At 38.9% G+C, this 13,774-nt stretch overlaps 1 protein-coding gene across 12 annotated transcripts in view; it reads right to left on the bottom strand.

The window, feature by feature from the left end:
* Positions 1-13,774, bottom strand: part of Trrap (transformation/transcription domain associated protein) — a 116,749-nt gene that overhangs the window by 42,815 nt on the left and 60,160 nt on the right. For 11 of the 12 annotated variants that reach the window (XM_063234157.1, XM_063234162.1, XM_063234161.1 and 8 more), the window contains 9 exons: positions 13,584-13,703; positions 13,138-13,302; positions 12,881-13,062; positions 12,446-12,644; positions 11,897-12,025; positions 3,939-4,205; positions 1,508-1,714; positions 588-746; positions 359-493 (listed from right to left, as the gene is read on the bottom strand). In XM_063234157.1, coding sequence (XP_063090227.1) covers positions 359-493; positions 588-746; positions 1,508-1,714; positions 3,939-4,205; positions 11,897-12,025; positions 12,446-12,644; positions 12,881-13,062; positions 13,138-13,302; positions 13,584-13,703 — 1,563 coding nt within the window. The remainder of the gene's footprint in view (positions 1-358; positions 494-587; positions 747-1,507; positions 1,715-3,938; positions 4,206-11,896; positions 12,026-12,445; positions 12,645-12,880; positions 13,063-13,137; positions 13,303-13,583; positions 13,704-13,774) is intronic. The other variant, XM_063234165.1, reaches the window with a different exon arrangement.

Below are 13,774 nucleotides of genomic sequence, written 5' to 3'. Positions count from 1 at the left end.
CTGCCCTCCAAACAAAAAAAGCACTGCCTCTTTCAAAAAAATAAAATTGGTGCATGTTCTTACTGCCAAGAGTCTCCACCCTTTGCTTTAGTGATAATGGAATCCAAGGCTTTGAGCATGCTAGGTAAACATTCTACCACTAAGCTACACAGTCAGCTCTGAGTTTTTTTGGATGCCTTTCCATAAATAATTGACCAGTACTAAAAGAACTCTAAGAAAAATGTGGTTGAAAATGTAGGAAATGCCTTAGGTAATTCGAATAGCCTGGGGCTGTTCCCAGCCGTCCTCCTTGAGCACAGCACAGTACATGTCACAATTTCATGACACACAGCGCTGTAGGGAAAGCACGTGCTCTTACTGCACTGATGGCTCCAGTGGCTGTCCTGAAGCGCTTCACTTCCTGGGCAGAATCCACAGACAGGCCTCTCTTGATAGATGATGAGACAGAATTGACTCCTTCTCCACTGGAATTTGGGTCCATGTCGGAATCCGGCTTAAACACACACACACCCCCCTCAACTTACTGATTTCCAAGTAGTAGTACAGGGAACACAAGTAGAGGTAACACTGAGGGGTGACAGATCTACCTGCTGGTCCTTGATCCTCTGTAATTCCCACTTGATGACAACTTCAGACAGGTCTACAGCCAGCCGCCTCTGCTCAATGGTGACACTGGGTGTGAAGCCCAATCTCTGCATGGCACTAACCATATGCTGAACCAGGTGGTGCCGCACGGGGTAATACACCTGTAGGCACAGGGCTAGGGTCACACTGGGAATACATACATCTATGTGCATGCTCATCTGACCCAACTTCTTCCTCAAGGATTCAGAATCAAAACTCTGCCAAGGAAATTCTATTACCTTACATGTGTATGCTTATCACCACTCTGCTGGCCCTTGCTTAGTATCAAAATGATAGTCTATTTCAGCAAGTTAGTCCCATCTTTAATTACAGTATGCTGAAAATCTGAATTTTCTGTAGGTGACTAGTCATATACGAAACTTCAAGATTTGACATCAAAAAAGTCTAAAACGTAAGAAGCAAATTTCCAATTTGAGAATGAGGTGACTACATATAAAAAAAGAGCTTTCAATGCAATCTGTTTTTCTATAACCAAAGTCTACCATAAAGCATTTACAGAGAAATAAATCCCAGTATGGGGAATTTAGCTATAGGGAAGACGTGCCTATGACATGAGAACTCTTCAAATGAAGTGACCAAACACTACAGTCACCTGAAGTGAACACCTTATCTGTATTCAGGTACTTCAACAATTTATTGTTTAAACAAGAAACCAAGCAGAAAGAGGCATCTACAGTATAACAATTTCTATGTTCATAAAGCTATATGCACATACATGAATTAATCAATGACCAGCTAGCTGGCAGCAGCATTACTGAAAGATAAATCACCACTTCATTACTGTAGAAAAGGGCAGTAGGTCAAAGTGGATTTCTCTGTCAGAAGCACTAGTACACTAAGTACATTAGTATACTCTACACACCTTAAAATGCTGCACAATCAAATGCAAAATATGCACCAGCTGCGGGACCGTGTGCCCTTCTTCCACAATAATCTTCCTGGTCCAGTGTGTGAGCATTTGGTGACCATCCTCCATGCGGGCAGGCACGGCAGGAGTCAAGATAGCCATGGCTTGCCTGACAATTGCTCGGGCTTCCATTGCATGAGCCTTGAGGAGACTATGGAAAACCTAGAACAGGAAAGAAATCCATGTGTATGGTGAAGCTAAAGGGTTTAAAGAACAACACGATACAAACACTGACTCAGAAAAAAGGAATGACGTTATTGTAATTCTTAAAAAATTCCTTGGAGCTCTTATTAGAAACAGCTTACTTGCTCTCTTTCATTAAGTTTGTTCAATGAACACAATTATTCTAGTATTTACTGAGCACCTAGTGTGTGCCAGGAGCCAGTCTCTTGTGTATCACTTTCACAAAGCCTAAGCAGCAGGCAATTAGTGAGACGAACAAATCATTCCCTCCAGTCACAGTATTAGAAATGGAGTTAAAAGGGCAGGAATAAGCAGCAATTTTAATACTTAAAGTAAGATGTGAAGGTAGTAAGGTCACAGAAAAACAAGGAAGAGCTTGATACTGAGGATGGAGAGGAAAGGAAGGGTGCTGCAGGACTTGCCAATGCCTGGGCACGGGAGAAGGACAGAAGTATCAGACACAACCCTCGAAGTTTCTTGCTAAGACAACTGGGAGAAAACAGTGTCTGTCACAGAGCCTGGAGTCGCAACTTAAGTGCCTGTGGCAGGTGATTTCTGGCTTTCTAGGTGTGGTTTCTGACTTCATAAAGATTCAGGAGGGGGCACCACAAAAGCAGCCTCAGGACAAGAGCTAGCAGTCAGTGCTGAATAAGCAAGTACATCAAGCACACTACCACGCTTTTCTTTCTTTTTTGGTAATGGTGGTGAAGGTAATGTGAAGGTGAGGCCTTCACACTGAACCACCCATCCGCACTCCCCACCTCAAGACAGAATCTTGTCTAACTGAGACAGTGCCCTTGGCTAGATTCCAACTTAAAATCTTCCAGTTTTGGGCTGGGGATTTAGCTCAGCAGTATAAGTGCCTGCCTAGCAAGCACAGGGTCATGAGTTTGATCCCTGTACCAAAAAAAAAAAAGAAACTTCCTGCTTCAGTTTTCCAGGGTACTGAGGTATATACGACACCACACCTAATAATATTTAATTCTTGCCCAGACACTAAGTCATTCAGGAGAATTTGTGCATGACAAAAACAAAACTCAACCAACCACTGCCCAACTTCATAGAGGGGTCGGTTCATTGATAAGGGAGTCAATCAGGCATTGTGGCACACCTGTGACCCCAACACTTAGGAGGCTGAGGCAGGAGGATTCCTTCAATTCTGAGGCCAGCCTGAACTGCTCAGTGAAGCCCTGTCTCAAAAACAGAAAACAACAACAAAAAGAAGGGGTTCATCAAAAAATCACAAGGCATGAACTCAAAGTACCTATTGTTTTTGGCTACAAGGAGTGCATGGGCTGGAATTCTTGACAATTTTCAGATAGGTGTAATGATGTACACCTGTAGTCCAAGGTACTGGACTAGGGAGGCTGAAGCAGGAGCAGCTTTTTAAGCCTAGGAGCTTGGAGCTAGTCTGGTAACTACAGCAAGAGCTCTTTCTATTTTTCTGTTTGTTTGGTTTTTGTTTTTGAGACAAGGTCTCACTACACTTGAACTCACTACGTAGCCCAAACCGACCTTGGACTCGCAGCAATCCTCCTGCCTCAGTCTCCCAAGTTCTAAGATTACAGCAGTGCACCTCCATAGCCAGCTGAAATCCCCTTTCCTAAGAAAATCTTTTTTCAGTGGAATATCAGAGTTGGAGATCAAAACTCAATGGGTAGATCAGCCTAAGGGAGATACTATTTTAAATGTAAGGCTACCAAGGAACCAGAGAGCAGTGCAATAACCAAGGAGGAAGGAGATAAAAAGAATCATTGTGAGTGCATTCATAGTCTTTTCCTCCTGAATTGTTCTTTTATTATACTGAAATACACTCAACCTAAAATTTCTATCTTAACCATTCTTGTGTACACAATCCAACTATAAGCATCCTGATTTGGTGTGCAACTCCCATCACCATCTGTATCCACAATGTTCTAACTTTGCCAATCTGAAACTCTGTAATCATTAAGCACTAAGTCCCTATTATCCCTCTCCAGCGCTTCAATTTTCTCTATGATTGTGACTAATTATTTTGTAAGTGAAACCAAAAAGTATTTGTTTGTTCATATTGTCTGTAAGATGGCAGGTAAGCTTGTTTTTCTTTTAATAGTAATAGGATATGACAAGAAAAAGGGAAAAGCAGTTATTCAAGCAAAAGGGGTGCACATACGACACAAGATCTGAACGTAGGGGCAGGGTGAAAGAGAGCCCTGCAAAGTACCTGCAGGACAATTTTCTTATGTATTGCAAATTTGGCAATAATGTGTGCCAAAAGTAAGTGTCCGCTATATTTGCATGCTGGGTCCACGCAGGCCTTGGACAGCAGGCAGGGCCACGCAAAGGTCATCAGGCGGCGCAGCTTGCTGTTGCGGTTCTTGTTGTTGTCATGGATGTGGTGAGGGGCGTGCTCTACCAGCAGCGTGGCATACTGCAGAAGATAGATCCGCAGGGAGTCCAGCATGTCTGCCTGCTTCTCAGGGTCTAGGACCTGTTCAGGAGATGCATTGGAGGGCTCTCATTTCCAATTTTAAGTTGTGTTACTAAGAGTCATATGACAAGTTTAAACTTTACACACACACACACACATACACACACACACACACACACACACTGTATGTGTATGCCACATCAGTTCTCCTACTGTGTATAAACTCATTTCGATGCTGAAGTCAGAATGCATTGGGCAAAGGACCTTGCGGAAGAAAAGAAAGACTCTGTCTTTGATACAAAGTGATTTAAGACTAAATTCTTCATTTCCAAGTAGTTGAGAATCGTTTCCTTGTCAACTTTTGGATATTTTTTGTCTTCTGCATCGTGATCAGAAAATGTGATTCCAAAATAATCTTTTTTCAAAAACTTGTTATGGTTTCCACATGAACAAGTATTTGGTCAGAGTTTTCAAATGTGTTTCATGGATAAATGAGAAAATGTACATTCTTTTGAGGAACACACTATAGTCTCCATTAAATCAAGCGTATTATTGACCCATTCAATTCAACTATATATCCTAACCATTTTCTGATCTGTCCTGTTGTGCAAAGAGACTGGAGTCTTCTGCTGTGACTATCTGGCCTCCACAGCTCTTCACTTCCCCAGATCTGCTGCTTCCTGGCAGCATTTCCTCCTCCCACATTGTTTCCTCCTTATAAGAACACTTAAAATGGGGCTGGGGATTTAGCTCAGCAGCATAAGTACCTGCCTTGCAAAGCAGGCGGTCGTGAGTTCAAGCCTTGGTACCGATAAAAATGAAAAAGACAAAAAAAAAAAAAAGAACACTTAAAACTCCAATTCTTCACTGCTTCCAAATTACACCATCTGACCCAGAAAACACCGTCGGAGGAGGTAGTACAAGAGGAAGGGCTCTGTCCAACCTACCATCTACTCACTTGGTAACACAAATGTCGTGACATGGATTAAAAATAAAACTTTGGGCTCAGCTCAGGAACAGGAAGTAATGTCAAAACTGCAGGAAGTAGCCATTAATACATATGTAGTGCTCACCTCTAAAAACCATTAATCCACATGGCAGATGGAGAATGCCATACACTCAACTGTCCAACAAACAACTTACACAAATCTAATAGGGACCAGGCAGAACTGCGGCCTTGACAGTCCTATGTATTGGTCCCTGACCAACTCCACACCTGTGGATCTGGCACCCTGGCTACAGCTACCCATCAACTCCAGATTGGCTCTGTGTTATTTTCTCCTCTACACAGGGCAGCAAAGGTGCCAACCAACTGATCAATCTGATCATGGATAAGGCCAATGCCTAGAGAGAGAAGGTGAGCCTGGAAGGCCAGCAGACCCAGGGATTATTACTGACCTGGCCAGAAGATCTAGCCCCAAGAAAAGCCCACAGCTATTGTAAACTACAAAAACAGTGACTTTACTTCAAACCTGGTTCATCTGAGCAGGCTAGAGTTGGAGAAGAAACCCAGTGAAACATCTGCTATATTGCAGAGCCAGCCATAATTAGACACCATTTAGGAAAGGGGGCTTATTGTTTTAAACTAAGCCACAGAGCAACTCTGTTTCAAGGTTTCCAGTGTTTTCCTCCCACAGCCACAGAGAGGGTACAGGTCAAACAAAAAAGTGTAAGCTCAGGCCAAGAAGACCAGGATCCCACCATCTGGCATGAGAAACCACAGCTGGTGAATGTGACCTTACGGAAGGTGCTGGCATTAACGGAACACGGAAGCAGTCTGCCCTGCTACCTACATCTAACAGAGATCAAAGTGATCAAAGATACTCCTTAACTTAGACCATTACCATGGTCTGCCGTCTACAGACAGAGAGCCCTCTGAAGGAAGAGGGATACCTCACAAACTTACAGTCTGTAATCAAGTTAGGCAGAGAAAATCATGACTTCTGAATTCCAAGACTGCAGATCAAAAATAAACCATTCATTCCAAACTAAAGTTGACTTTGTTTTGGAATCATTCTTTTTTCTTTATCAGTTGCTATTATTCCTTTTAACTATTTTCCTTTTTTTATTGTTGTTTATTACTATTATTTTTCTTGTTCATTCTTTTATTAGTTTTATCTAGTATCTTTAATTCTTTTTACTCAACAGGCTCCTTTATCTCAGTTTGTTCTCATTTTCCATGAATTAATTTTCTGAACTTTATTTTGTTATTATTCTGTTGCTTATCACCTTTGTTAATATAATCATTAAACTTTATGAGTCTTTAGACAATTAACTATGCTATTATTATTGAATGCTTTTGTATGGTTAGTAAAGTTATACTTGAACTTACTAGATATTTACTGTTCATGAATGTTTTGTTTGTTTTAGTATTTACACTATGATCACAGATGTATTTCCCATGGTTAAGAGTGGTACCCTATTGGCTTTTAAGGTATGCCAATATCATTTCTCTTTCACATTTACTATTTTTGCTGATTTTATTGCTAATGCCAAAGTAGCATACTTGTTGATATTAACTGGCTTTTCTCTGTATTCCAGTATCTAAATTGCCTTTGTATCATTAACAATACTGCCACCCACTCCCAAAGAACTGGGCCCTGGGCCAAATACACTGCTATCTCCCCTCCCAAATAGAAGGGGTTGGACACTGGGATGGAGTCAAAGACTTGTAGTTAAGCCAAGCCCAGAATGCCTCACTAAAAAGCAGATACTTAAGAGGTTTCCATATTCGCAAAAATTATCCACTATAATCAACCCACAATCCTCAGCATAAAACAAAACAACAAAAGCATAAGAAATCAAGATTAACTCCATAAACTCCCAACTTCTTCAAATCTGACCATCATGGGGTACCTGAGGGGGAGAAAATAAAAAACTACACAGCCCACTGATCAGAAAGAGTAACAGAGGAGATAAAATAAATCAGTAAGGTGCTCAGCAAGTTCAAAGAAGATAAAATTAAAGAGACAATGAACCTAATTAAATCAGCAATTTTACAGAAGATACCAATAAAAAAAGCTAGTTGAGCTACATAAAATGACCTTCAACATTCTTGATCAGTTTAGCAAAGAATTACAAGTCCATGTACCAAATAAAAATCTGCAAGACTAAATCTTCTCTTGAAAGGATGGGCAGCAGAAAAGAGTAATGTGAGGAAAACAATATTCCTTGCAACAGAAATATAAAAAAAAGCAAAAATAGCGGTCCTATTTTTAGATAAAGTGAATTTTATGCAGAACTCACCAGAAAGTTTCAGAAGATCACTATAAATTAGTTAAGTGAACAATTAAACAGAAAGGGATAACCATTATAGATTATATAAGTATTGAACACCAGCATAACCAACTTCATAGAACAAATACTACTGGTCTTCAGTATCACACTGTAACAAACAGATCAACTAGACAAAAAAAAAAAATCAATAAAGAAATATCAGACTTAAATACTTCAAAAAATGAACTTCATAGGTATCAAAGTACTCAACAACAGAATACCCTTCCTTCTCAGCAGCACATGAAACTTTCTCCAAAATAGACCAAATAACAGCCAATAAGCTACACTTAAATGCAGAAGAATCAAAATTATCCTATGCATGTTATCAGAATAAAGCACAATGAAACTAGAAATCAATAGGAAAAGAAAGCACAGAAATTATCAAACATATGGAAATTAAACATATACTTCTTCGATAATCAATGGAGCACAGAACACATCAAGGAAGAAATTAGTTCCCAAAATCAAACAATAATGACAGCACAAAATACCAGAACTTACGAGACACAACGAAAGCTGTCCTAAGATCCAAGTTCACAACTGGGAATGCTCACATCAGAAAAATAGAGTAGGCCCAAATAATCTAATGATGGACATTTAACAGTCCTAGAAAAAAAGAATCCAACTTCAAAGCAAGTACAAGGAAGGAAATTATAAAGATCAAAAACAAAATGAATGAAATTTAGCCAAAAAAATCTGAGTTGTAGGGCTGGTTCTTTGAAAGAATAAGCAAAATAAGACAAACCTTTAGCCAATCTAACAACAAAATAAAGGAAACCAAAAAACCTTATCAATGCATTTAGATGAAATTAAAACAGATACTGCCTAAATCCAGATTACCAGAAAGTACTTCCAAAAACTTGTATTCCAATAAATTGGAAAATTTAGAAGAATTGAACACATTCCTAAATACATATGAATTACAAACACTAAACGAACGAGATATAAAAACTCTGAACAATCTATAACAAGCAATGAAATCTGAACAGTAATAAAACACTTACCTAGAAAGGCCCAGGTCCCACTGAATTCACTGCTAAATTGTAAAGAAATTCAGATAAAATCTAATGCCAATACTCCTCAAACTGTTTAATAAAATTAAAGGGGGAAGAGTACTTCCAGTCATTCTTAGAAGCTAGCATTATTCTTATTCCAAAACCAGACAAGCATCCAACTCAAAAAGAAAACTAGGCCAATCTCTTTAAAGAACACTGATACAAAAAACCTTAATAACATAACAGAATGCAACGCATCATTAAAAAGAGCATATATCTTGATCAAACAGACTTCATTCCATGCAAGAACGCAAGAATGTAAGGGTGATTCAACATGTGCAAACCAATAAATGTAATATATCCCATAAACAGACAAAAATCACATGATCATCTCAATAAATGCAGAAAAAGGCATCTGACAAAACCCAACATTGTTTCATGAAAAAAGCTCTGGGGGGAAAAAAAGTACAGAAAGACCTTCTTTTAATCTAGTATAAGCTATTTATGACAAACCTACTCCCCAAATCATATTATAACCGAAAGATCTTAAAAGGTTTCTAAAATCAGAAACAAGACAAAGATGCCCACTTCTTTCTCTGTACATATTTCTTTTATTTGTTTCTCTTGCCTCATTACTCTGGGCAATGTTTTCAGTACTTTTAAGTACTGAAAACGTTCAAGTACTGAAAACATTGCCCAGAGTAATGAGGCAAGAGAAACAAATAAAACAGATACGTACAGAGAAAGAAGTCACATTATCATTATTTGCAGATGATACTATCCCCTACATAGAAGACCCAAAAAGTTCCAACAAAAGACATGTGGAATTAATAACCAAATTCAAGGCCGGGGATTTAGCTCAGTGGCATAGGCGCCTGCCTTGTAAGCACGCAGTTGTGAGTTCGATCCCCAGTACCAAAAAACAAAAACAAATTCAGCAGCATAGCAGGATATAACATCAACATAAAGATATCGAAAGCATTCCTGTACATCAATAATGAACTAGGTATATAATATAGTTCAGAAGAGCATTAATAAAAGTAAATACTTAGGAATTAACCTAACAAAGGAAGTGAAAGCCTTCTATAATGACTTTTATATACAGTATTGTGGAAAAAGAGATCAAAGAGAACATCAGAAAATGGAAAGATATCCCCTATTCCTGGACAGGCAGCACCAATATAATCAAACATTTAAAACAATCCCAATCAAAATACCAACAGCCCTCCTCACAGAACTCAGAGAAAACAATCCTAAAATTCGTATGCAATCAGAAGAGATCCAGAATAGTACAGCAATACTAAGGAACAAGAACAAAGTAAAAGGCATCACAACCCTGGATTTCAAGTTATATTACAAAGATACAGTGATTTAAAAAAAAAAAAGCACGGTACTGGCACAAAAGTAGACATAAGGATCAAGAAACAGAACAGAAAAGGCAGAAATAATCCCAAGTGGGGCTGGGATTTAGCTCAGTGGCCTAAGCGCCTGCCTAGCAAGCGTGAGAGGTTGTTAGTTTGATCCACGGTACCAAAAAAAACCCAAGAATCCCAAGCACATTCAGCTAACTGATCTTTGACAAAGGAGCCAAAAACATACACTGGAGGAAAGAGCCTCCTTAATAAATGGTGCTGGGAAAAGCGACTATTCACATGCAGAAGATGTATCTTACCATGTACTAAACTAAAGTCAAACCAGATCAAAGATCTAAATGTTAAAATGAAAACTGGAAGGTAAATCTTCAGTCTGGAAGTTAAAACTCTTGAAGACAGAGGCATAGACAAAAGACTTTCTGAACAGAACCCCAATTACATAAAAACAAAAAAAATACCAAGAATCAACAAAATTAAAAACTGCGTAACAAAGAAAACCATTAGAAGAGTGAAAAAGACAACGTACAGAAGAGGAAAATGTTTCTGCCAGCATTCCTCAGACAGAGGACTAATATCTAGAATATATAAAGAACTGAAAAACATTAGAACCTTCAAAATAAGAACCAAAAAATGAGAAACTGAAATAGACGATTCTCAGATTAAAAAGTACAAGATGACCAATTAATACATGAATGAATATATGTTCCAGCATCTCTGGCCATTAGAGAAATCCAGATTAAAACAACACTGAAACCCCACCTTACACCAGAAAAAAATGGCTATCGCCAAGAACTAAACACTAAAAATGCTGGCAAGGCTGCCAGTGAAAAAAGAAAACCTTTTACATTATTATTGGGAATGTGGTACAATCACTATGGAAATCAGTACGGAGAGTCCGCAAAAACTAAAACTATAGATTCCATTCAACTGTTATTCCCCCTCTACATATCTTACCAAGAGTTAAGAGACATCCTATTATAATGATAATGAATAACCACGTTTGGATTACAGCAGCACAATTCATAACATGGCAGCTATATCTTGGAAGTAGCTATATGTTCATCATCATATGAATGGACTAAAAAAATTTTACACACAATGATGGAGTAGTCTACCATAAAAAGAGTATATTTGAGTCTTTTATAGGAAAATGTATGTGCCATGAGACTACCATACTAAGTAAAATCAATACTTAAGTTTAAATTTTGAATGGTTTCTCCTTTATGAGAAATTTAAAATATAAATGAAAAGCAAAATAAAACATCAACAATAGGAAACAAAGATAAATCTTTTTTTTTTTTTTTTTTTTTTTTTTTTTTGTCTTTTTCCTTTTTATCGGTACCGGGGATCGAACTCACGACTGCCTACTTGTAAGGCAAGCGCTTATGCCGCTGAACTAAATCCCCAGCCCCCAGTATAAATCTTTTGCAAAAGGGAAGGCTAACAAGAGATGTAGGAAAGGTAAAGGCAGGGAAGAGGAAGAAGATGAAAAAATAATTAAGACGTTTTATTACATTACCAATGCCCCATGAGGAATGCAATCATTATGTACTGCAAACATGCATTAAAATTAAAACAAATTAAAAACTAAAAATTTAAAAGCAAGCAATAGCCTTAAAGTAAACACAGCGTTTAACTCTTAAATTTAATAAAACAAGCCTTAGAGAAATATAGGTAAGTTACTAAAAACCTAAATTAAATTCAGACATCATCACTGCCACAACACTGCTCCATTAACTTGATGATCAAAGATCATAGCAGTAACTGACAGCTGAATATTCTCATTGGTTTAAGACTTAAAAAGCTAAAGGTGAAACTGAACATCAAAACCTGTTAGTAGAGGTTTTCACAAAATCATCAATGCCTGAATTTTTCAACAAGACATGTCTATTACTGTCTGAAATCTACTGAAGAGAAATGTTAGCTCATTCCCAAATGATGGCCTTCAACAAATTACTAATAATTATAATGAGATGCTCTGCTATTGACTAATGGATGTACTCCATCAAATAAAGCCTTGGGGGGAAACCTATTTCCATGAACCTCTAGCACATCCACACACATTCACTCATCACTAGTTCTAGTCACACTGAGGCAAGGATACCACCTTGGTTATAAACACACTGGTGATGCTCTCTGGGTTATCTCCTTCTGGATTGGGAGGTCCCAAGAGCTGCTCTCCTTCTCCCTTCTCAAAGCTGTACAAGAAAGCAGGATTCAAGATATGCTGCAGAACCTATAAAAAAATTAAAATGAAGAAGGAAAACACAGTCAGGCTCTTTCTCTCTTCAGTAAGGCAGAAAGGACAATGCTCTGGACCATTAACACACCATCAAGTCAGAGCTTGACCAAGGCAACAATATTCATCTTGACTTTATGTCAAAGGGTAACTGCTAGAGTGGATTTAAAAATGTAAGGAAGAGAGACCTAAAACAGTCTGGCTTACTCTTCTCAAAGTAAAGCTTTTTCTGAAAACTAAGAAATTAACAACACTGATTCACCATAGGATTTGCCATGCATTCCTTAGTAATGTCATTTTCTCATCCACAGTCCATCCAGTCTGCTATTGAAGCACCAACAGACAAGGAAGAACAGAAAAATATGACAGATTTCCCAGCAATCAGCCCAAGAACTGCTGCAAAACTGTGGAGCTCACCTTTGCTTTCAGTTCGTCTCCAAAATTAGGGTCATTGAAGTCTACAAAACGAAAAAACAGGGCACGTTTTTGAGCAATGCTATAGTTTTTGGGAATCTCTTCCTCCATATACTCCTTTAAGAAAGTCATATTGCAGAGAAAACGACCAGTGAAGGCTCGAAGCAGTTGAAACAGCAATTCTATATCTCCGTAATTCCTCCTAAAGGATCAGAACAAGAGAAGAGGTTAAGGTAAATTCTGTAACTATGCATTATCCCTGACTTATCTTTTAAAGCAATTCAATAGTGGATCCACTGCTTACAGCAAACCTGACTGTAAGTCTTCTACGAGCCACAACCTTGTAGCCTTGTACAAATTATAAAGAAGAAACCCTCAGCTTAGTTTATTGGATAGAATCAACTACGTGGCGGACACAAAGCTCCCCACTGCACCTACTTGCAGTAGCTCAGCAGACAAAAGGCCAATAGCTTGGGCTCTTTCCAATTGGTAGCAGCCATGTTCTCTTTGCGGTGTCTTTCTTGAAAGGTCTCACTGACCCACACACGTCTCAGCTGGCTCACCAGAGAATGCTGATTAGCCAGCCAGGAGTCATCATTCTTAACTATGATGCTTATAATCTGCCAAAGAAAAAATAATCAGAACTGCTGTTCAATCCCACAGTGGGGACATCAGGAGCTAAGAAGGGAAACTACCTTGATGGCCTGGAATTGGAGGTCCAGTCGCATGGTGCTGGTGCTGGGTGAGCCAGGACGCACAGCAGTTTGTGGGCCACCTGGCAGCAGCAGTGTAATGAATCTGTTGGGATTGGCTGCCAGCACGTCCCGCAAAGGCCTGGCATCTCTGTGTTTTAGAAAACTCTGAAAGCAAACAGGAAACCTGTTTTTGGCTAATCAAACTCAAAAGGTGAAAGAATATGAATTCTAAGATTCTTGTGCAATTTCTATAGGCAGATTAAAGGGGGAAAAAGTCTTATGGAAGAGTTATTCTGGGGCCTAAGCTTTTCAAACATACAACCAATACCAATGTTATTTCCAATATTTGAATGTCTCTGAGATGCAAGGCAGAACACACTGAGAAGTGAAATGGGATTAAACACTGTGGATCACACTAGCTGACACAGAACTGCTCTAGCACCTACCATGAACATCCGGCTCCACTGGGGATCATTGAGCGTTGCTTCCATCATGAACAGCTCCACTGTCTGCGAGGGGTGTCGAGTCAGGAACTTGATCAGAGGCTCTCTGAAGGGACTACCTGCCTAGAAAACAAAGGGAAAACTACATCCCACACCACCCCTTCTCAGGTTCAATCATCGCATAAGTAAGAACA

This window comes from Cavia porcellus, unplaced genomic scaffold (genome assembly GCF_034190915.1).
Source record: "Cavia porcellus strain 051 isolate PalLab524CR breed Dunkin Hartley unplaced genomic scaffold, mCavPor4.1 scaffold_23, whole genome shotgun sequence".
Classification (NCBI taxonomy): Eukaryota; Metazoa; Chordata; class Mammalia; order Rodentia; family Caviidae; genus Cavia; species Cavia porcellus.
This window is presented reverse-complemented; position numbering and strand designations above follow the sequence as displayed.